Source organism: Nilaparvata lugens, chromosome 6 (genome assembly GCF_014356525.2).
Source record: "Nilaparvata lugens isolate BPH chromosome 6, ASM1435652v1, whole genome shotgun sequence".
Classification (NCBI taxonomy): Eukaryota; Metazoa; Arthropoda; class Insecta; order Hemiptera; family Delphacidae; genus Nilaparvata; species Nilaparvata lugens.
This window is the reverse complement of record NC_052509.1, coordinates 17,798,671-17,822,417: the sequence shown is the minus strand read 5'-3', so window position 1 is coordinate 17,822,417 and position 23,747 is coordinate 17,798,671. Positions and strand designations below refer to the sequence as shown.

The 23,747-nt window shown below is 34.1% G+C and overlaps 2 protein-coding genes across 3 annotated transcripts in view; one reads left to right on the top strand and one right to left on the bottom strand.

The window, feature by feature from the left end:
- Window positions 1–7,500, top strand: part of LOC111054590 — an 86,418-nt gene extending 78,918 nt beyond the window's left edge. For both annotated transcript variants that reach the window (XM_039430302.1, XM_039430303.1), the window contains exons 8-9: window positions 2,880–3,114; window positions 7,208–7,500. In XM_039430302.1, the coding sequence (XP_039286236.1) occupies window positions 2,880–3,114; window positions 7,208–7,335 (363 nt within the window). In that variant the 3' untranslated portion in view covers window positions 7,336–7,500. The remainder of the gene's footprint in view (window positions 1–2,879; window positions 3,115–7,207) is intronic.
- Window positions 7,501–13,540: 6,040 nt separating this feature from the next.
- On the bottom strand, window positions 13,541–22,220 carry LOC111054593 (dynein regulatory complex subunit 2). The gene is made up of 3 exons (XM_022341645.2): window positions 22,013–22,220; window positions 19,435–19,685; window positions 13,541–14,881 (listed from the first exon to the last, which is right to left on the bottom strand). The coding sequence occupies exons 1-3, from the start codon at window positions 22,032–22,034 to the stop codon at window positions 13,892–13,894; spliced, it is 1,263 nt and encodes a 420-aa protein (XP_022197337.2). The 5' UTR covers window positions 22,035–22,220; the 3' UTR covers window positions 13,541–13,891.
- Between the last annotated feature and the right edge of the window lie 1,527 nt (window positions 22,221–23,747).

Here is a 23,747-nt window from a genome sequence, read left to right as displayed (position 1 = left end):
GACTTTGACTCTGTATGACAAACATGCACCTTATGTGACAAGGAGGATTAATAGAAAACGACGAGTACCGTGGATGACTGAAGACATACTTAAGATGATGGGACGTAGAGACAAAGCATATAGAAAATTTAAAAAGACATTTGACTTGGACAGTTTGCTAGAGTATAGGAGCCTTAGAAATAGAGTTAAACAGGAATTACGGAACTCAAAGATTAGGTACTTGAATTCGTTTATGAAAACAATAGACAAGACTCTAAATCACTTGGCAGGGAATAAAAGAATTCGGGCTTGGCAAACAGAAATCGAATCCACAAATTGACTTACCATTGAACAATATAAATGACCATTTCGTTTCACACTCTAACCAACGCGACGAAGTTGTCATTGCTAATCATATCGATGATCTTGAAGAGCAGGTTACAAACTTAGATTTACCAATCACTGATCAATTTCATTCCATCCAATCTCAGAGAAGACACTTTCAGAGCAATTCAACGTATTCATAGTAATGCTACGGGTGTAGACAAAATTCCTATTAAATTTATCAAGAAGATGTTATTTGCTGTTTTACCAACCATTACATATATTTTCAACAAGTCACTTGAAGAAGGCATTTTCCCTGAAAACTGGAAGTTTGCTCTGGTTCGCCCTCTAAATAAAGTTCCATCACCCAATAAAGTTGAGGATTTTAGACCAATCAGTATTTTACCTGCATTGTCCAAAGTGCTAGAAAGACTCATTCATGCTCAAGTTGTAAAATTTCTAGACAACAATAGTAAGCTTCATAACTTTCAATCAGGCTTTAGAAAATTCCATTCAACTGAGACAGCTCTGCTTCGGGTCACTGATGATATAAGGTTAGCTATGGACCAAAGAAAATGCACCATCCTCACTCTATTTGATTTTTCTAAAGCATTCGATACTGTTGATCATACAGTCCTTCTGAATAAGTTGGCTATTCTTGGTTTCAGTCACAACTTGTTAGTTTGGTTTAAATCCTATCTATTAGGTAGGAAACAATGTGTATCTGTCGGTGACAAAAAGTCTACTTGGAAAAACGTTATGCATGGAGTACCACAAGGTTCAATTTTGGCCCTCTCCTCTTCACGTTGTATGCTAATGCCTTTCTTCCATTATCAAATTCTCCAGTTTCCATACTTATGCAGACGACCTTCAAATATTTAAGCTGTCCCATAACAAAAATTAATGAAACAGTTGGAATAATGAATCAGGATATCAATTCGATAGTGGAATGGACAAAGAAAAATGGCCTTAAGCTTAATCCCATCAAAACACAACCCATTATAATTGGATATTCTCGTCTTATAAACAAATTGACCTTGAATCGATTCACAAAATTAGTGTAGACGGTAATGACATTCCTTACTGAAGCTCAGTTAAAAAATTAGGCATTATTATGGAAAATACTCTTGACTGGTCAGAACAAGTGAACAAAACTTGTAAAAGGTATTCTCAGCCATGCATGCATTGAAGAAAATGCACGATATTCTCCCTAGAAACATTAAATTATTATTGGTTCAATCTCTCATCTTCCCACATTTAATGTATTGTAATTCTGTTCTTAACGATATGCAAGTCACTCTGAATGATAAACTACAGCGTTGCCAAAATTATTGTCTACGTTTCGTCTACTCTCTCCAACGCCATGATCATATCACCCCAGCCCACATTGCTAGTTCAACATTAAAGCTTCCCGATCAAAGGCTTTTTCGAATAGTCAAGCTTGTTAGAGATATCTTGAAATACGGTAATCCGAACTATTTTAAAGATGATTTCAAATTTGTCTCTGAAGGTAGGAGGATAGATGCTTCACATACTAGAACCGGAGAAAGTACTTTAAGGATACCCAATCATCGAACTACTATTTTCACAAAATCCTTCTTAGTCAGTGCCTGTCGTGCATGGAATGCACTTCCTGTTTCTATCAGGTCCATCGAGAGCCGAGCGAGCTTCATCCTGACTTTAAAAAAACATCTTTTGGAACAAATGACTGAAACTGTCCGGCCCTAGAACGATCACATGACAACCATCCCCCACCCATCCAACAAATACAAACCTGTTTTAGAATATATATAAACTCATGTTTTTTCAATTATCCACTGCATACTGCTGTATACTTACAATATTATTATGTATGGCCTACATTTTTCTGAACAATAATTTTAATAGGCATTTTAAAGTCATACGATCGCTGCAACCTTATCTTTATACCATTATGTGAATGTTTCATATTTAATATGGAAATTAGGGAGAGAAACCGATTTGGATTAATCCTGTTGATTCTCTCCCATCGTTAGTGCATATTTATCCATATCATCGTTCATTTACATATTATAGTCATATTGTCTATTTATATAATTATGGTCTATATCTATTTATCAATGCATTCATCTATACTCTCATTCGATGATTGTGTAAATGGAATTAAACATTTCATTCATCTAAAACAACCAAAAATCATTTTATGTTGTGATTGCATAAGTGAAATGGATATGGTATTTCATTAAATTGCATGAGCACAAAATCAAGATTTGATTGATAATCAACAGGGCTCACCAAAAACTATTTTTCTCTAGAACTTCCATATTAAAATCGTCCATGAACTAATTGAAATAATAATTATGATTCCCTACTCCAGTAAGTGGAGTTGGCAACACATTCATCTGATCATCTCATTTCGAATACAAATATGATTTTTGCTGTGAATGAAACGCTCTTTCACTGTAGCTCTGACCCATTCTGTGGAAGAAACATTCTTGCACTGACCTGAGCTGTAGAAGAAATGTTACTGACTGTACCTCTGACCCAAGATGCCTACTAGATACCTTGATTCTGACCTGGACGACGTGCTTTCGCAGACAATGGCGGTGCGATTTGTGGCTCGTCCGGGTGCCACGGCCACCACGTGCGAGAGTTCGCGCCGACAAGCGACGACCACGTGCCTGGACTTGCAAAGTCCCTCCTGCGCCACCTCCACCCTCGACTCCGATAAGCTGTCCCGCAAGCACGTGCAGTTCGGGGGCGGCGGGGGCGGCGAGGATATCAGTCCCGACCATCTCCACGTCAACTGGCGGGAGACCACCTCCAGTCCCAGTAAGTTGGCTCTTGTCTTTCCCATTTCACTACCACTATCACAGTATCTTATAAAATCATATCTTACAGAATAAAATTAAACGGTTTTTTGGAGTTATGTATTGTTATAGAATCTAATAAAGTATTCTGATAGGGCTATTTGAATAGTCGAATTATTGTAGAAATAACTAGTTGCCTTTTTCAACTTTGTTATAAAATCATATAACTACTATCAGTAGATAAATATTGTTTTGATTTTTTGGTTTTAAAATGTTATAGTATCTTCTCAAAATGGTTTTAAAATTTCAAAGTTTGGACTTCATAGATTGTTTGTAATCGATTCAATAATTCATTTCAGAAGTATTTGCGGATTTGAAATCTGTTTTTGTTTGTCTTGGTTTGTAAATTGAAGTGTATGCTGCTTCAAAAATGTGATACATTGACCTAGCTACATTAGAACTGTTGTGTAAATCAGAATTGGAACCATTTTGGTGTATATCCGTTCGTTCGTGCGTGTCAGGTGATCTTTATGCCAATATTTGAGTAGTATCATAGCCTACTATAGATAGCTTAATTTTATCTAAAGTAAGCCATGGTAGTATTCAACTGTTTCAGTATTTAGTATGTTATATTTATATGGAGTATTTAGTAGTTGTTGACTTCACCTTTCTAGAATTTGGTTAATTCTGAATGATTAAATGAATTTATAAATATTTCAGAATGAGGATAAAAATTGTTATAGAATTATCTATCATATATTCTTGTAAACTCATTATAGGACTGAGTATTATATAATAAGGAAGTATAGCTGTCAAAGTTATGAGCTTCGGAGACATCATGGAAATCTTTTATGGGGAAAAAGATGAAATATTGATCCTTGACAAATAAGAAATAGGCTTCTTTGATACTGTTCGTTCAGTAACTTTTTCCAAGAGTTATTTTGGTAGTTTCTATAGAATTATAATTTTACATACTACGTGACCCAAAATAACAGGTATTTTTGAAAACCCATGATAAAAGAGGGATGGCAAAAACAGCTCGTCTCTTCCCTTCAGCTTTTGGGTTGTAATTGAGTAATAATAAGGATGATGATAACGATTATGATGATAGATCAGACCCCCATGATTGAAGGGTATCAGCTTTGGGTGGATTGAGAACCGTCAGGAAGTGATTCTGAAGCTTATAACTTCTGAAGTTTTACAGAGCTGAGCGGAAGAATCATGAGATCCTGTTGAAATAAGTTGTAGAACTATGGAAGTGCTGATATTGAGATTGGAAGAATGAATGCATAAATGAAGGAAATTGATATGAATACCATAGAAATGAATTAAATATAGAAATACAATGACAAGCATGATTATCAACAAAAAATTAATAGAAGATGAAATACATATTGGAAGCTATCCCTAATACCCAGATCTTGTCAAATGAAACGATATCATGACATTATAATTTATTTCTTAGAATAACTTTGATAATGACTCTTATACTCTAAGAATTCTCTCATACTTTTAGAGAGATGTGAATTACCATGATTTAATGAGCAATTCAATGTATTCTTTCCTCAACTCATAATTCAAGTCTCCAAGGGTTTAAGAGATTAGAGCTGGGAAGCTAGAATACTTTGCAAGTAACTACAGTGAGATTCACTTTAAACTGTCAGTATTCCTTATGAATAGCATCAACGCTTCTCATACAACCAATGCTGACAGTAGAGAGTCAGTCCAACTATGGACTTGTTCGAAATAATGAGACTCTTTTTATAGTGAGATTCACTTAAAATTGTCAGCATTGGATGAATAGGAGGCATTAATGGTATTCATGAGAAATACTGACAGTTTATAGTGAGTCTTTCTATAGTATGAGCTTCAGTGCAAAGGCGTCTCACAGTTTTAATAGAAACTTATTCCACTGTACATCCCTCTTGAGGATATAATTATTTCAGCTCTCTAGTCGTTATTACATCTTCCACTTTATTTCTAGAATGTGGAATATCTCAATTAGACGCTACAACTCAATAAACATGAACTAGTTGGAATTTTTTTAAATTGAGAGGTAATTAAACATTTCAAGTGGGATTTGGAATTGAATATCATACTATAATGATGCTTCAACAAAAAGCAAACTGCATGAATTCTCAGAAAATGGAAGAACAGTAGAAATTGTCAAGTTCGTGTATGCTTGTATGTAATGTTTTAACTTCTCCAAGTAGAGATAATTGAATTGAAAGAGGATCAAATCAGTTCTACTTGTTCGAAAATTATGTTTTTGTTGAAAATTGATCTCATTGATTACAAAATCAGTGAAACTGATTACAAAATCAGATTACAACTCAGTTCTACTTGTTCAAAAATTATGCTTTTGTTGAAAATTGATCTCATTGATTACAAAATGAGATAAATACCGAAAGGATTTTGTTTAATAAAGATGTATTATTCGTCATGATAAGTACTTAATTAGTCCAGTCACTATATACATTGGTGCTATACATGACATAATATAGCACAAGGAAATTTTGCATGAAGAAATTGGTTCTGGACTTCTCTCATGTATCCAAATAATATATTGAAAAATCAGAATTACAATATAAATTGCAAGCACACCCCCTCTTTTATGTCTATAGCCTATTGACTGGACTAAATTGTAATACGTGTTAGATTTGTCTACTGGATAAATTTGAAATTTGGACATATTTTTCATTCGATATTTGTCACAGCATTCAATGGACATGAAATATGAAATAGTTGGTATGTTTTAAAATATCAGTATTGCAAGAGCTTTATAGAATTCTGCCACTAATCACATTGCTTCTAATGTAACACTTGTAAATACAATATTGTAGTTAACAATCCAATATGATTTACTGATATAGTTGTTGAAATGAGGACTAGTAGAATAGATTCATAGAACTTCAATGGAAATGAGTAGGAGGAATGAATTACTGCTTCCACTAAATCGTATAGAAGAGATTTATAGCTATCACACTCATATGAATAAAATAGAAGTAGTTTTGAACACATTCTATATAAGTAGTCATGCTGTAAATAATGTAAAATAATATATTATAATGAACGCCTATTGGGGAAAATTGATGACAATATTGCCAAACGAAGATGGAAGCTTCAAAACCTATGAAATTAGAAATTGACTTTCATGGAACAAGTATTGATTAATACTTCATGATAAAATTAAATGATGGTCAAATTCAATTTAAGTAAGTTGTTTTAAGTTGCTAAGTATTGTTTTAAAATTGAATTTATTTTAAAATTGTAAGTAGATACATGCTTCACTTGTTCGTGTACAGTACGCTAGTACTGGTACGTGTAAAGGTGCGTACAGACTTTCGCTCTGCTCCGCAACCGAACGTCACTCCAGCAGAGCGATTGATGATCGACCGGGGAGCAACAATGGTTCGACCGGGGAACGCGAGAAGATCTAACATCTTCCGTAACGTTCATGATGGGTGCGTGGGCGGCGCGACTGTAGTTCGATGGAGGAACGAGGGCGGTACGAGGGAGGAGCGTGCTCGGTGCGGGTTGGAAGAGCGTATATGTGTACGCAGCTTAAGGCTAGCTACACAAACATCGATCTTTGTTCGTACACATTTTTGCCGTCCTTATAAATTCTATTAGTTTAAATAGATGATGTCAAACAGATGATGTTTGTCAAGTTCCGTTTAATCTGCTAGAATTCAGAAGGACGGCAAAATATCGTACGAAAAAAATCTATGTGTTTGTAACTGGCTTAAGATCTGTTGCAATTCAATTTTTATAGGATTATTAACAGACATTACTTGTAAGCTGTGATGAAAACTTTCAATGGAAGCAGCTTATGATTGTATGAACATTGTCTGACTAATAAATTATTGAATTTTCCTCTGTCGAAGACAGTGAATCGAAACTTGAAGCTTGATAGTTTCAGCATTTTTGGAAATTCTTGAATAAAAAAAATTTGCAAAATATTGAAAAGTACAAATTGGTTTCAACTTGGCTAACTTTGATTGAATTTGGTTATAAGAATGATAAATACTTAAATGATTGTGAGATTTATACTTTGAGGGCAACAATATTGTATTCATTCTAAATTAACATTTTTTTATTCTCTTCTCTCACAGGATCGGAGACTGGCAGTACTCCACCTTGGATTCTAACTGGTACCAAATCAGCGAGAAAACCAACGAATTTGGACACGGTACCACTGATTAGCACTCCCAGCCCTTCACCAACAAGTGAGAAAAAATAAAAACTTTGAAAATACGAAAAAAAAATTGTGAAAGGTATTGATCAATCGAACTTAATTCAAGATCTATAATACTTTTCAGAGCATTCGAACTCGATTTAAATGGATATGATGTGATTAGAATGGAACTACCCAATATGTGATCAATAAAGTTTTATGTGATTGTTCGTTCATGCTTTATTCTTGTTACAATCTCCCACATTATTCAATTTCAGAGACCATCATTATGCGCAGTTTCATCTATGAAACGGTATTCTTCAGTGTTGCTTGAGAGGGTTATCCTTGAACCTTTGAGGTAATTGAAATTCATTTACCTCTTACAGAAGATATTGTGATATATAAGACATTGTGGCTAATATTATTGACAGCCCGGCACTCATCTTATTGATAGTAATCAGAAGACTGAATCATTTCACTTACCATTGATGAGTGATCTTGCTATTCTTGCATGTCGTAATTGATGAATGATCAGCGAAGCTAATCGTCAAGCTTATCAAATTATCCAAGCTAATCTTAATGACCGTCAAGCAGTCACTGCTTGCCAAATGTGAAGTGGAAATTCTTGATGGTGATATTTTTTGGTATGTTTGGAGATAAATATTAGAATCCAATGAATTTGTGAGCAGAACATTATTATGTCTTGCGCATACCACAGCCATTCCCATGACATCAACAGGAGCGAGAGAAATTTTAAGCTGTGGTCATGGTTGAAATCAGCACTGTCACGCGAGTCACAGTGGTCTGCTCAAGGCTTAAATTATTAAAACAAATACATTTTATCCTGGAATTGGAACTAGTGTAGGCTATGATTTTCTTCAAAGCAATATAAAAAATAGAAATCCAAAAATGTATTTCCGTCAAATGAAACTGGAACCAGCCATGCAGGTTTGTTTATTCAGTTATATTCCCTATTAAAATATTTTAGTAATTAGTTTGAGTTTTATAGATTGCTTACTTTATATTTCTTCTCGTATCAAGGATGTCTTTATTCTCCAAAGCTTACATAATACAATAAACTCAGAGAGGAAATGTATCTGAAATACTTCTCATGTTTTTTTAATTTATCTGAAGGGCTGACATTGAAATATCAGGGGTAATAATTTGTAAGTGCAAGCTTAGAGTATTGTATGGTAGTTGTATAGTTGTAGATAACCCACCCACAATTTCATTTCTGAAGACATGGAGTTGGAATAATAACTCAGAACTCACATCTTATACTACATCTAAAATCATGAAAATATCAAAATGTATATTATGACCTTTAAAATGAAACTGATTACTGATGATCACTGAGATTACAGATAGAAATTCACGATATCAAAGTTCAGGTTAAAATATAGGAACTAATCAAAGCAAGGAGAGAGTTAGTAGACAGTAGGAAGCATTATGTAAGGAAGTAAATTGGATATATAATAATGATTGATAAAGGATACTGATATGATAAACCATATGTTTTCGTTGTCATTGATTCATTCATAAATATCAAATGTTGATCCGTTACAAGTAGAAAGTCATGTTCAATTTTATTTGATTAAAGCTCTACAAATGAAGAGTTTACTTATTTCAATTTAATCAAATAAAACGCCGACAAAGAAAAAGACAAAAACGATTGAAAACCGTAACTACGAAGAAGATAAGATGGAATCACATATTGACAAGTTTCTCAAGCCAAAGGAATTATCTATCGACCCAGATTCGCCTACGGCAGAGAGAGAGTGGAAACATTGGAAAAAGACGTTCGAAAATTTCTTAGAAGGAACGACAACCAAAGACAAAATGAAAATATTGGTAAACTTCTTATCACCTGCTTTATACGAAATTGTGGAAAGCTATACTTCATATATGAAGAAACTCTATCCATGTTGGAAGATATGTTCGTTAAACCGAAGAACGAAATTTATGCACGATACTGCCTTGCTAATGCAAAACAACAAATAGGTGAGTCCATTGATCACTACTATTCTGAACTAAAAAGATTAAGCTTATCATGTAACTTCACTAGAGTGTCAGCCGAAGAAAACAAAAACGAGCATATTAGAGATGCTCTTGTTTCAGGGTTATGTTCTATTGAAATTAAAGAGAAACTTTTTCAACAAGGAGATTTGAGTCTACAAGAAACCGTTTCCCAAGCACGTGTTCTTGAATCCGCAAAAACATATGCCGACTCCTTTAAAAGTACTTGTTATACAAACTCTGTTGAAGAAAATAAAAACATAAGCTTGAGTGAATCTTTCTCAGATGTTAATGCTGTAACCCAAAATCGACAGGCAATTGTAGAGAAATCCGTTCAATGCCAACGTTGCGGATATAAAAAACACTCAAATTCTCAAGAATGTCCTGCAATAGGAAAGACTTGTCATAAATGTTCCCGAATTGGACACTTTTCCCATGTGTGTAAAAGTAAAACACTCAAAGAAAAACTAACTACGTCAACTATTACTGCAGCTGGTATAGCCAGTAATCTTTCTAAAGCTACAATTATTGTTTCGGTGAATGGAATAAATACACCAGCTCTTATTGATACCGGAAGTGTTGCCAGTTTTATTGATGAAAAATTTGCAAAAACAAATAAATTTAAAACTGCATCAGATTCTTGTTTTATAAGATTTACATCTGTTCAACATAACAACGCTACAAAAGCATGTGTTTATAGCAATATTGTGTACAAAGGAAATGAATACAACAATATTAAACTCTTGGTATTAAAAGAATGCTGTTGCAATGTGATACTTGGTCACGATTTTTTGATGAATCACTCTACAATAAGTTTAGCATTCAATGGTAATAAACAGCCTCTTGTAATAGATAATAATTCTACAACCACACCACCCTTGAAAGATTGCCTCTTGGTGGAGGCCATGATAAAACCATGTTCCCTTTTCAATGACTTGACTCCCGATTGCCACCCAATAACTACCCGATCCAGAAGACACCCACAAGATGACTATGAATTCATGAAGAATGAGGTCAATCGACTCCTTACAGAAGGAAAAATTGAGGAAAGCCAGTCCAGTTGGCGTGCCCAGCCTTTCATTGTAACCAATGGACAGAAGAAACGAATGGTCATAGACTATTCACAGACTATTAATAAATTCACAAATTTAGACGCATACCCTCTCCCATTGATCGAAGATCTTGTAAACACAATTGCCAAGTACAACATTTTTAGTACTGTAGATTTCAAGTCAGCTTACCATCAAATACCGATTCTTGAGAATGAACGACATTACACTGCCTTTGAAGTAGGCCGAAAACTTTATCAGTTCAAACGAATACCATTCGGAGTAACCAATGGAGTAGCTGCCTTCCAACGTACAATAAACAGACTTATAGAAAGAGAGAATTTGAACGACTGCTTTGCCTATTTGGATGATGTTGTCATTTGCGGTTCAGATCAAGAAGAACATGACAGAAATCTTAAGAAATTTCAACAAGTAATTGAATTGTATGGCTTGACTATAAATGAAGAAAAATGTAAATTTTCAAAAAAATCATTGAAGTTCCTTGGGTATGAGATAAAACATGGAGAAATTAAACCTGACCCAGAACGCCTTGCACCACTCATGAACTTTCCACCCCCAAGAAATGCTAAAGAAATGAAACGACTCATGGGATTACTGGCTCATTACTCCCGATGGATTAAAAACTTTTCTCAAAAGATTCACCCCCTTGTCCACATACAGAAATTCCCTCTATCTCAAGATCAGATGGAAACTTTGGAATTGTTGAAAAATGAAATTGCTTCCGCGGTACTGCTCTTTGTTGATGAAAATGTACCATTCATAATTGAGACAGATGCATCAGATTTTGCAATTGGTGCAACATTAACACAAAATTCTCGACCAGTAGCCTTTTTCTCACGAACTTTGTCCCAAAGTGAAACCAGGCATTCAGCTGTTGAGAAAGAAGCCTATGCCATTGTGGAGTCTATAAGAAAATGGAGACACTATTTACTACGAAAACAATTCACTTTGATCACTGACCAAAAATCAGTCACATTCATGTTTGGCACTCAACACAATAGAAAAATAAAAAATGAAAAGATACAAAGGTGGCGCCTAGAATTATCTGAATACAAATTCAACATAGTCTACAGACCTGGAAAAGAAAATGCACCAGCTGATGCACTCTCTCGTATATGTATTACAGCTGGTTGTTCAACATTGAACTCAGCTTTGGCAAAATACCATGATGAACTTTGTCACCCTGGTGTAACTCGTTTCTACCACTGGCTCAGAATGAAAAATCTCCCCTATACTGTAGATGATGTAAGGAAAATTTGCTCCAATTGTGCAATTTGCTCTGAAATAAAACCACAGTATATGAAGACAAAAGGAAATCTCATAAAGGCAACAAAACCTTTTGAACGAATTAATATGGACTTCAAAGGACCCGTACAATCAAAAACAAGAAATAAATACCTACTGGTGATGGTTGATGAGTACTCAAGATTCCCTTTTGTATTTCCTTGTCCAGACATGACTGCGAGAACAGTCATAAATTGCCTGGTCTCATTAATATCAATGTTTGGCCTTCCAAGCTATATTCACACAGACAGAGGAACATCCTTCATGTCAACTGAGTTGAAGAGCTTTCTTGGCTCAAAAGGATAGCAACTAGTAGATCAACGCCTTACAATCCGAGAGGGAATGGTCAAGTAGAGCGATATAATGGAATTATATGGAAAGCAATAACACTAGCTCTAAGATCACGAGGACTTGATTCAAATCGATGGGAGGAAGTGTTGCCTGATGCACTTCACTCTATTCGATCTCTTTTGTGTACTACAACAAATTGCACCCCTCATGAACGAATGTTCCTACACATGAGATCCTCAACAAATGGACAGTCACTACCATCTTGGCTAATGAGCCCAGGACCAGTTTGGCTGAAGAAAATGAACCGAAATTCAAAGCAAGATTCATCAGTAGAAGAAGTTGAATTGATTGAGGCAAGCCCAGAGTATGCTCACATTCGTCGCCCTGATGGACAAGAGTCCACTGTGTCGCTCCGTCATCTTGCCCCTAAGATAACACGAAAATCTAGCCGGGTAGAATGATATGATAAACCATATGTTTTCGTTGTCATTGATTCATTCATAAATATCAAATGTTGTTGATCCGTTACTAGTAGAAAGTCATGTTCAATTTTATTTGATTAAAGCTCTACAAATGAAGAGTTTACTTATTTCAGATACCATGTCATTAGAGGAAAATTACGATCATTTCCTCGCATTGGCGTACATTCAGTTTTCTTCCTCAAATTCGAGTCAACAATTTTTCTAGACTGCCGCGCTATCTTCAGAGTTGCGCATGAAACATAACTCACCAAGTGCTGTGCTCTCGCGAAATCTACTGTTGGAATATGAAACTACTTTCTACTTCTTTCTATCTCTCTCAATCAATATCCTTCATCTCCATCTTATCGTAGCCTACCTTATCATAACCTCTTCAGAGAGCGCTCAAAGTTTTTCTAATGAGATGCAATACTTGTTTAGTAAGTATGGTATTTGCTAAGAACATGAAACAATAAAATTTGAAGTAATATCACAAACTTTTTGTAATAGACATTGAGAGTTTTAGATTTTGCTACATCGGCAAGGAAGTTCCAGTTTGGAGAACCAATTAAAAGTTATACATGTTTCAATTGATTTGCTAGGATAAACTAAAGCTATAGGCCTAGGACATAGCCTATATTCTATTTATTAAATAAAATTGTTTCATTCCGTGAAAATTCACATAAAAACCTCGTTATTCTAGAAAAGTTAATATTTGTAATAAATTCTGAATACTTGATCAATTCGAGAGAGGACACGAACTAAGGGCCAAGCCTCAAAAAGTGTTTTTTAGACGAGTTGACGCCATTCCTATAAGCCAAACGGAGAGCTTCCTGCCCTGTCGACTAGTCTGAAAAACGATACGTGGTGGCTTGGCTCTGTCTGAAGTGAACTTAATATCTTATCAAAATTATAACTGAAAATTTAAAAACTGTCGTCCACCATGTGTATTATTCTGTTTTGGTTTCTTGGGTATTTTGTAAAACTCTACAACTAGTTACACACACATCGATTTTTGGCGAACGATTTTTTGCCGTTCTTATAAATTCTATCAGATTAAACAGACGATGTAAAACATAATTGTGTTTGCCAAGTTCCGCTTACGTTCAAAAATCTATGTGTCTATCTACTGGCTTACATTGATTCAAATCCCATGATCACGGAAACATGTTGATTTTTCTAATTTCTTTAAAATCTCAAGAAAATAGCGTATAAAATAAGTTTTTTTTATATTTTGAACAATTTCGTACATAAATTAAACGGTCTGGGAGAATTTCATCACAAATAGCGAATTATTCTGTTTCTGATAGTATTATTATACTTTCAGAAGAACGAGGAGATTTTGAATTTATATGTTCAAAAATCATGCAAGTAAATGATCTTATCCACCGTCTTATTGAAGTAATTCTATTCTAGATTCCAATCTTATTCATTATTATGTGCAAATATTCAGACTACTTCTAGGAAACATCAAGACGGTTCAATGTTTTCCTTTTGACTTATCTATACCTCTCCCGCACGTATATCAAATTCACACTTCCCTTTCATATCCATCAACTGTTGCCTCAACTTATCATTTTCTGCCTTCAACACCTGTCTCTCATACAACAAAGAATTCTTCAACTTGATGCACTCAGCATTCATTTCCCAGAACCTTTTCATTTTTTTCTCGAGTGTTATATTCGGATTATTACTGGTGTATTTTGAATTCAAATTCTCATCCAACATTCTGAATCTGTTTTCGCATTCTTCAGCTGTGAGCAATTTCTTGCACTGACGTTCGAGTTTACATATCGAGGTTACTTTTTCCTCCACTCTTCTGAGCTCCTTTATTGCTTCTCCGCTTTCCACTATCATTCTCTGCATACGCTTCTCCTCCTTTTTTATTTCGCTTTGTGATTTCTTCTTATAGGCCATCCATTTGCTTCTCAACTGTTTGTACTCTTTCTCTAAGTTTTCAATAGTCAAGAGTTCCACTCTGTTTTTCAGCTGAAGAAAATCAACCTTGTCATCACACACAACTTCTTGTTTTTCCATGTCGTACTTGGGACCTCTCACTCTAATCGCCGCCATTTTTTCTTCATAGTGTTTCAAAACTTCACACATCTCTTTGAAACATTTCTCCAACTCATACTCGTGCACATTCATACACCTCAAGTCCTCTAATCTTTGATCTTTCAACTCGTCAATTTTAGAAGAGAGTTTCGCTTTTCTCTGTTGATCGTCATCTTTCTCCTTCTTATCGATGCAATATAACGCAACCTGTAATCGTTCTATAGCTGCTTGTCTCATCGAGTCAAACTTCTCCATATGCTCGCGATGATCTGATTGATACTGTTTTGTGTGATTGACGAAATCTTCATATATCTCTTCAACTTGGGTCTTGTACGACATTATTGAATTATCGATTACACCAATATAATCTTTGTAGGACTGTTTTCTGATATTCACTACCGCGTCCAAATCTTCTTGTAGATGTGCGATTAGCAAATCCTAAAATAAAAAAGGGTTTTTAAGATTCAATATCAAGTAAATTTTTGAAATGTGAATTATTTGAAAAATTTAGTATTGTTGGTTTATAGTTTTTGTGAGAATAAATAATTCGTGAAAAACTAGTCGATGAACATAGCCGAAGGAGGTTTCTATACTGTTGAAAGCTTTGAATTCAAGATTGTGATTGAAGCAGTTTCTGGCTCTATATTTTCACATTTGAAGTGTTTTATGTTTATTGTCAGAAGCTATTAATAAAATAAACAATACACGATTTTTCTAGTTTATATACAATCAACCATATTTTCAACAATATTCAATTGGTTGAAAAATTTAATTAATAGAAATGAAATTTTGTCTAATAATAAAACTCTTATCTTATGACAACCAATATCTGAACTGAAATTGTTTGTTCCGATAACTTAGTTGGGGTAACTAATTTAGTTAAATTCTTGGATAAATAATTATTGTGAATTGGCTTCAAGAGCTGATCATAGAATGTGGATGGGTTTACATAATAATATACTAAATTTATACTTTAGCCCAGTCAATGAAGGTCCAAAAAAGCAGTTTCGATCCGAAAATTAAATAAAAGCTGAATTCCCCACCATCGATAGAACCCTTCCAGAGAGTCATTCTCCCAAAAGTCCCAAGAAATCCCCTTGAAGCTTTCCGCCTCAGCCCCCTAAAACATGCAGGTAAACACGAGAAATCAATTATCTCTGTAACCATTGATCGGAAACAGTTCTATTATATGCCATTCGATTCGTTACATTATGGACTACAATATTAGTGATATTCATTTTCCCAATAAAATTAACAGTTTTCTTGATAAAATAATATATAATGTAAAAATTTAGGGGGTTTGTGATTTGATTTTCTTGTTTTCTTCGATTAACTTCGAAACAAGTAGTTATAAAGAAAAATGTGCCGAATAATTAATGTAGCCACTGTCATTGCAAATCCATTGATGTATATTGTTATGTATTTGCGATTCGATTTGACGCTGTGGAAGGGGAAACAGTCGACGCGGAACGGCGCGGCTGACTCTCTTAGCCATAGTAAACAGCAAAATACAGTAGTAGGCCTACTACTTTCTAAGTTGCATCTTATTCACACTATGGCGCTCGAAACAATCAATTTTGTCTATTGTTTTGACATGCGATGAAACTAATTTTTCACATTTTAATTCTCTAAATTCTCTAAAATCATTTTGTTGTTATATATGTGCTAAATCATGCATTCTATGACAGACAATGATATTGTTTGCAACCGATAAAATATTCATACTATTACATAATATAATACACATTTAAAATATGTGTGTATGATCATAATTCTATGCTTAAATTTATCATTAGTTATGGATGTCAAAAACTGAGATAAATCATAGATTACAATAGTGTTAACAGTGGCAATTTCCTGAAAAATCATAGCGTGCAGTGTTTGCTGTTTTCTACAGTTAATATTCTCCAAGCCAGGTTGATAATATACCTTCAGTTGAGCCAAATATATATGACGGCTGAGGCATAAAAAATTATACATTGGGCTTGTTGAGTTGAAACTTTCTATGATTCTCTATGTAAAGTAGCTTATCTTCCGTTCTTACTATTCGAATCTACATTATTCAGACAGTCCAATATGAAAATTCAGTAGATTCTAAAGATGAAAGCCATGCAAACATAGAAATTAAGGAAGAGTAAGCATGCATAAAAGGTAGGAAAATCATGAAAGTGTTTCACATTTAACCACAAAGTACCCTATCGTATAAGATTAATTGAAATATGATTCATCATCTTCTATTATTTTTGTTAACATATCGATTTTTCACCTCCACTCGCATCTTGTCATTCATTACACAAGGTTGGCAGATGCTTTTCTTTATGTCGATTAATGTTGATTGAAATTGATTTTGATTAGGGCACCAAAAGAATAGATCATTTCCTATTTGAAGCATTCAAATTAAATCTATTGAACATGATTTCTTATGACTTAGCATTCACAGATTCAGTTGGGTGAAGCTGTTTGAAAAATGTACCTGATTATCAATTTTATGATTTTTATACCATTCAAGTTCATTGTGATCATTAACTCTTCAATGATCAATGAAGTGATGAGTTAGTTCAAGTGAATTCTAGTACACAAGTATATTGTGCTTATAATGGGCTCTTCTTTATTTTCTATCGATGTTTTGCTCCAGTAGAGAAAATTTAAAATGTTGGTTTTACATTTTATAAGCTTCATAAATAATATAAATTAACGGTAATATAAATTTGATAAGTCCAGTATTAAATTAATCGATGTTGATTTTCATTGTATCGCTTTGTATCAATGTTACTTGCACTGTTTGCAATTCATCACCATTCTCTCAAGAATTAGTTTTCTATGAATCTCATGATCTGAAAATTGAAATTCAAATGCTATTTGGATGACGTTCACATTTCACTGTTTTTTTACAATAATTGTTACGTTGGAGAGTGAGGCAATTCAATCCATTTGGAAGTAAAAGGAAATCACAGTGCGATTTGAACAGTGGATAGTAACTTTGAAATTCAGTTGCTCAATTCATTTCGGCTTGATACTATCATTTGTAATTATAGTTGATCAGAAATATGCATTTTATATAATGTTTATATTCCAGTTTGACTAATCTTCTATCACAGTCTCGCTTTCATTCATAGACATGATAATCCTAAATACGTTGATTACCTTAAAGATGTAGCTTATCTTACGTCGAACAATGTACAATACAAACAATTTTCATTAAATTACTATTATGATGATCATTGGAATTTCTGCCTGTGATTGAGAAAAAGTCATTTTATGAGCCTTGAAATTCGTACCTAGAAAAAGTTGCATTATTACTAGAAATTTCGTTATTTTTACTATTTATTATAGGTACTGTACATTGATTTTTGTGATAATAGAGATCAACTACTCCATTCTGAATCACAATGAGAATAAATAGGGAAATTGTGAGAGGGGGATAGCACTCATAGTTAAATTTACATAGCATCAATTTGAAAGCTCTGATAATGATTGTGAACGGAACTACAATTCTGGCTTGGTATTGCCTCCTCATGTTCAGTGAGAATAGAAAGCTTCAGAGTAATTCGTTCTCACTATATGTGATAATATTGGTGATATTTGGTAACATTTGTTAATATTTGAACCGAATGTGCAACAAATAAATCTACTTTCAGCTTGCCTACAATCAACTTATCAGGAGTACAGTGTTATCATATAGTTTCTCAGGTAGGCCCATCCTTTTATTTCTTTGTACACGTGATCTGATGATATTCACTAAATTATCAAGTGTTTATATTATGAAGAGTGATGAAGCAAGATAAAACACAAGAAAACCTATGAAAAGAAATTTTGAATTTTCATTTCTCACAAAATAAGGATAAGATGAAGGAGTCGTACACATAATATATCATGAAACTTCGTTGAAAAACATCAATATCTGAAACTAGAGTTATAAAATTGTGTTACCTCTGACTCATATGGAGAAGGCACACTTCAAATTAATATAATAAATTCTGTGAGCAAACAACGAGATCCTGATTTCATCATGAGCATGGTTAAATCAAGAAAATTATTGTAATATTTCTTTAGAGTATTGAAAAGTGAAAATCTATATACAGCGCATGTCAAAACAAAAGACAAAATTAATTGTTTCGAGCGCCGTAGTGTAAATGAGATGCAATGTAGACAGCAGTATTATTCTGTTTACTATGGGAAGGGAGTCAGCCGCGTCGGCTGTTTCCCCTTCCACAGCGTCAACTTGAATTGCAAATGCAAAACAATATACATCAATGGATTTGCAATGAGAGTGGCTACATTAATTATTCGGCTCATTTTTCTTTAAAACTACTTGCTTTGAAGTTAATCGTAGAAAACAAAAAAATCAAATCGCAAACCCCCTAAATTTTTACATATATATTATTTTATCAAGAAAACTGTTAATTTTATTGGAAAAATGAATGTAACTAATTGTAGTCCATAATGTAACGAATCGAATAGCATATGATATAACTGTTTCCGATCAATGGGTACAAAGATAATTAATTTTCCGTGATTACCTGCATTTTTCAACTTTGAGGGGGCTAGGGGGGAAAGCTCCAAGGGGATTTCTTGGGACTTTTGGGAGAATGACCCTCTGGGAGGGTTCTATGGATGGTGAAAGATTCAGCTTTTATTTAATTTTCGGATCAAAAAAACCTTTATTGACTGGGCTACTTATACACCTTAGAAGATTTTATTTTATCTCTGAGATTATTATTTCAGACACATACAGAAGAAGATTTCCGTTGCTGAGGATGAGGTTTGAATTTGAGGTTTGAACATAGACTTGAGCATGATTAATGAGACTTATAAGCATCATTAACATGTAAAAATTTCCTCCATTCTTGCTTGACATGAGTTGTTAGGAATCAATCAATTAGGACATTTAATACAAATCAATTAATTATATATATTGTCAATACTATTTAGGCTATTTGTATTAATAAATATAGAGTATAGAGTATAATCGAGTGGAAAATAAAGCTTGCCTTTTTTTCAACAGCTTTCTCGAACATATGCCAGGCTTTTAGACAATGATCCCTGACATTCTCCGCTCCTTTAACACCAGTCATATCTTTCCATTTCTTTCGCAGCAGTTCCATGCTCTTTTTTGACTGGTCAATGTCTTTTCGAAGAAAGGCGCGATTCAGGGACACATCTAGATCCTCTTCTTCCACCTTTCTCAGACGCATTGCCAGCTCATAGAAACTGCCTGGATTTTTGGGAACTTTGTTCTTATCTGTGAAATAATTATTTTAATGATTGAAGTGGCTTCTGTGAGAAGAGACTCCTGATAATCACACTGTATAGAATTACTTTATTGTGATGCAATAGAAAAATCGAGTATATTTCAGCTCAAATAGTTTATATGAGATATGTAACTACATCGCAAACGTAGTTTTCCGGCTCTAGGGATAACCATGGGATTAATTCATTAATTCAGATTTCACATGGTTTTTTCCGATTACTCCTCATTATACGCTACATAATAGACTCAAATCTGGAAGTAAATAGATAATCCACTTTGTGAAAATACTTGAGGACTGACAATTTTGTGAATTGAATAATTACAAGACTTAACCTATTTCTGACTATTATATGTGCTATCTAGATTTGAGAGAGGAATAGCACAAGGTTACCTTATTTTTCCTCTCCCTATAATATTGATAATGTTCTTATTGTATGAATGAATGAAGAAATAAATAATATATGGAGTCGGAGAAACTTCTCAGAATTTTTGAACATTCAAAAACACCTAATCAAATTTTGCATATCGATTGAAATTTACGTGTCTTGATAGTAATTGAAACCTTTAACCCTTGCTCAATTAACTTTAAAACCGTAATGCCCGATTTCACCAAGCTTGCTAAAGAGATTTGAACAATCGAGTACGATTTACAAGTGTGCACTGGAATGATTTACTCAGAAATAGTGGACACGTTGTGACCCGTATTTGATTTAAACATGTTAAAATGTCTTGACCAAGCATGGTAAAACCAGAAAATCCGACCGATTAAAACATTCAAGAATTGACAAGTGATATCTAGTATTTTGTGTTTTTTCTCACAGCTAACCAAATAAAACTATAGCATAGTTACTACAAGTAGTGTTATCGAGAATACTGTTGTAAGTTGTCTGTTATAAGAGAGTCCAACTTTTAGAGAGGTTGTCTTGTACACACTTGGAAGTTTGTTTCAGTTTTAGTTGAGACTTCCAGGACAGGTGAATGCTATCTTCTAAGTTGGGTTGCAGTGTTAGTCCGGGCGCAAATGTCACGAAAAAGGCACTCCGTGGTCATTTTCGAGTAACAGCCGTGGAAGATGTCTCAATTTCTTCGTCAGGTCTAGCATGATAAGGATCGTGATGATGATAAGTCGAAATCACAGGCAAACACCTCGAAAACAAGATGGCCGCCAAAATTTTCAAGGTTATGCTATATCGCTTGTATTTCAATAACCGTTCAAGATCATTCAACCGTTCTTTGAACAAAAAAAAAATTAATGATCTTCCTCTACGAATTATGTTCCATAAAATTTCCCTCTAAAACGCATATTCTATTAGTAACCTTCAAAAGCCCAAAAAAACGTTTTTTCTCATTTTTTTCAAATGTCTTTTCATTATAACTTTTTTTTTGCAAGAGATACAGAGAAATTTCCAATCTATGAAATTTAGATCGACTATTCAGCTTCAAAACCATATATCTTCATGTGCTGTACGTTTACAAATGTGTTCTCCAGCGTCCTCCAAAAAAAACCCTGCTTGATCTCTGGTGCGTTTTTCCATAAGGATGAGGTAAACTATAATCGATTTTTCTTGACTACTTCAAGATAGAGACTTCGAAATATCTCTTCCTTACAACAAGCCGAATAAAAATATTGATTAGGGAAACGAAGGAAACATTCGACCAAAATTTCAAGATGGCGGTCATTATTGACAGAAATTTTTTATATCGCTAAAACTTGTATTATTGGCACAATGTTGTAGAAAATTCCTGAAGCTTAAAAATGACATCTGGTAGACCTCTGTATGTCACTGTTCTACGGCGTGGTCGCCATCAGAAAAAGAGAGAAAAGTACTGTTTGCAGCGGAAAACATGCTTTTTTCACCATAATATGCCTAACTTAAACAATTCGAAAACTGTGTTAACAAATGACTTCTTGAAGGTACAGACGTGGAAAAGGTATCTCTTCGTGATGAAGTGTAGAAAGAGAATATATATATGATGGAATCTTAAATATATTTGTCATCATAGAAAAATACAAGATGACGGCTATAATTGACAGTTCAAAACAGTGTCTGTTAATTAAAAATTAGTTCAAAATTATTTTAAAATTGTAAAAACGTTTTTTGGGCTTTTGAAGGTTATAAATAATGAAAAATGTGTTTTAGAGGGAAATTCTATAAGACAAAATTTGTAGAGGAAGATTATAAAAATATTTTTGTCCAAAAACGGTTGAATATCTTAAACGGTTATTGAAATACAAGCGATATAGCAAAACCCTACAAATTTTGGCCACCTCACCACACTCACCATATAACTTCAACCATAACCAATACGGTACTCACTTTTCTTGCCTTTCTTGACCATCCTGCGTCCTTAATTGCTCACTGACCGCAAGATACAATTTTCCAGTCTCAAATCGATTAGCAAACGGTGATGGCTCTCCAATTTTCCCTACAGATGGATTAATACCATTATAATTCTACAATTTGATTTCAACTTGGCAGCCACGTCTAAAGTTAACAAGCGGATCCGTTGTCATGGAAACAAAACGTGGTCTATTTCAAATCTGGTGATAACAAGAGTGCTACTCACACTATAGTCAGATTTACTTCGGACTGCCAGCATTGGTTACGTGAGAAGCATTGGTGTTATATGTAAGAAATTCTGACAGTTTGAAGTGGATCTATTGGGCTTTCCTTTCGCGTTTGAGAGAACAGGTGGGAGTTTCATGGAAATCGGTTCATGAAAATTATAGGATCTATTTTAAAGGAGGCTAGATTGCTGGTGTGCAGGATTACTCGTGAACAAGTGGAAATTTGAAAACAGCGAACAAGCGAGATTGGAATATTGGGATGTATGAATAATGAATAAAGGGGTTGAAAAGCCAGATTTTCCAGGAAATTTATTAATAATTTTACCATCTATTCCTCCATTCTCTATACATTCGCAATTGAGAAAATGAATGTAATGAGGGAATAGGACAAAACTGAACATTAGAACTCCTGTTTCCTCATTACATTCATTTTTATTGTCTATTCCTTAATTCTCCGTGCTCAGTGGGAATATTCAAATAAGAAATCATTGGAATTTTATTTTCATTGTACTGGCTCCACTGATACTGTGGGAATCCGTCTCAAACTTTGGCAACAGATAATTGAGTCAGCCTCATGAGCCAATCATTTTCAGGTTATCGTTGAAGCTCAGGTTACCTCTCGAATATCTGATCCTTGAAACTACACGAATACAAGATGATTTCTGAGTTTTGGTTACCTAACTCTCAATGTCTATCTGTAGCTATACAAATCTATAGCTGGTAGCTGTAGTTGATAACCCTATCAATATATCTTTTGTGAGTAAAATAGGTTAGATTTTCGTAGTATGAGGATCCTACTACACTCAACCTGCATTTCCAATTATTAATAATGTTAAAAATGCACTGGAATTCATATTATGCATTACTCATGTATTTTGTAACGTTATTTATTTATTTATTTGTTCATACAATTACAAATCATAATGAATATGATCGGGATAGAACAACAGGCATAGCCCAAAACTATTCTGTTCCCAAATTTTGATAAATAATAAAATGTCCGAAAAAATAGGTTAGGTTATAGGTTTGTTACTGAGGAAAGTTAAAGTTCAATTTCTGTCCAAAAATATATATGAGCTAGAAATTTTGAATTTATAATAATTAAAATACCAAATTATAGTCAAATATCGCACTTAATATCACCGCACTTTGAATAAATTAAGTTATTTCAGAAAATTTAAGTCATGCTATTAAATATATGCTGGAACTTCAAGCTTTATTCAAACACAACTTAAAGCCTTAAAGCTTACCTTGCGACAACCTACTATTTCAAATGGTTTTCAAACATGTTAAAACCATGAAATATCTACCTTTTCTACACAAGGTAGATATTTGATGTCGAAAATGCTTGAAGCCGGAAGCTGGTAATTTTTCTCCACACACGAATTAATTAGTCTATGTGGGGGAATATAATTCTTTGGTTTGTTTTGTTTGTTGTAAGAGTTATTGAATATGTATTTATTTTGGTGGGAATGAAATTGCAT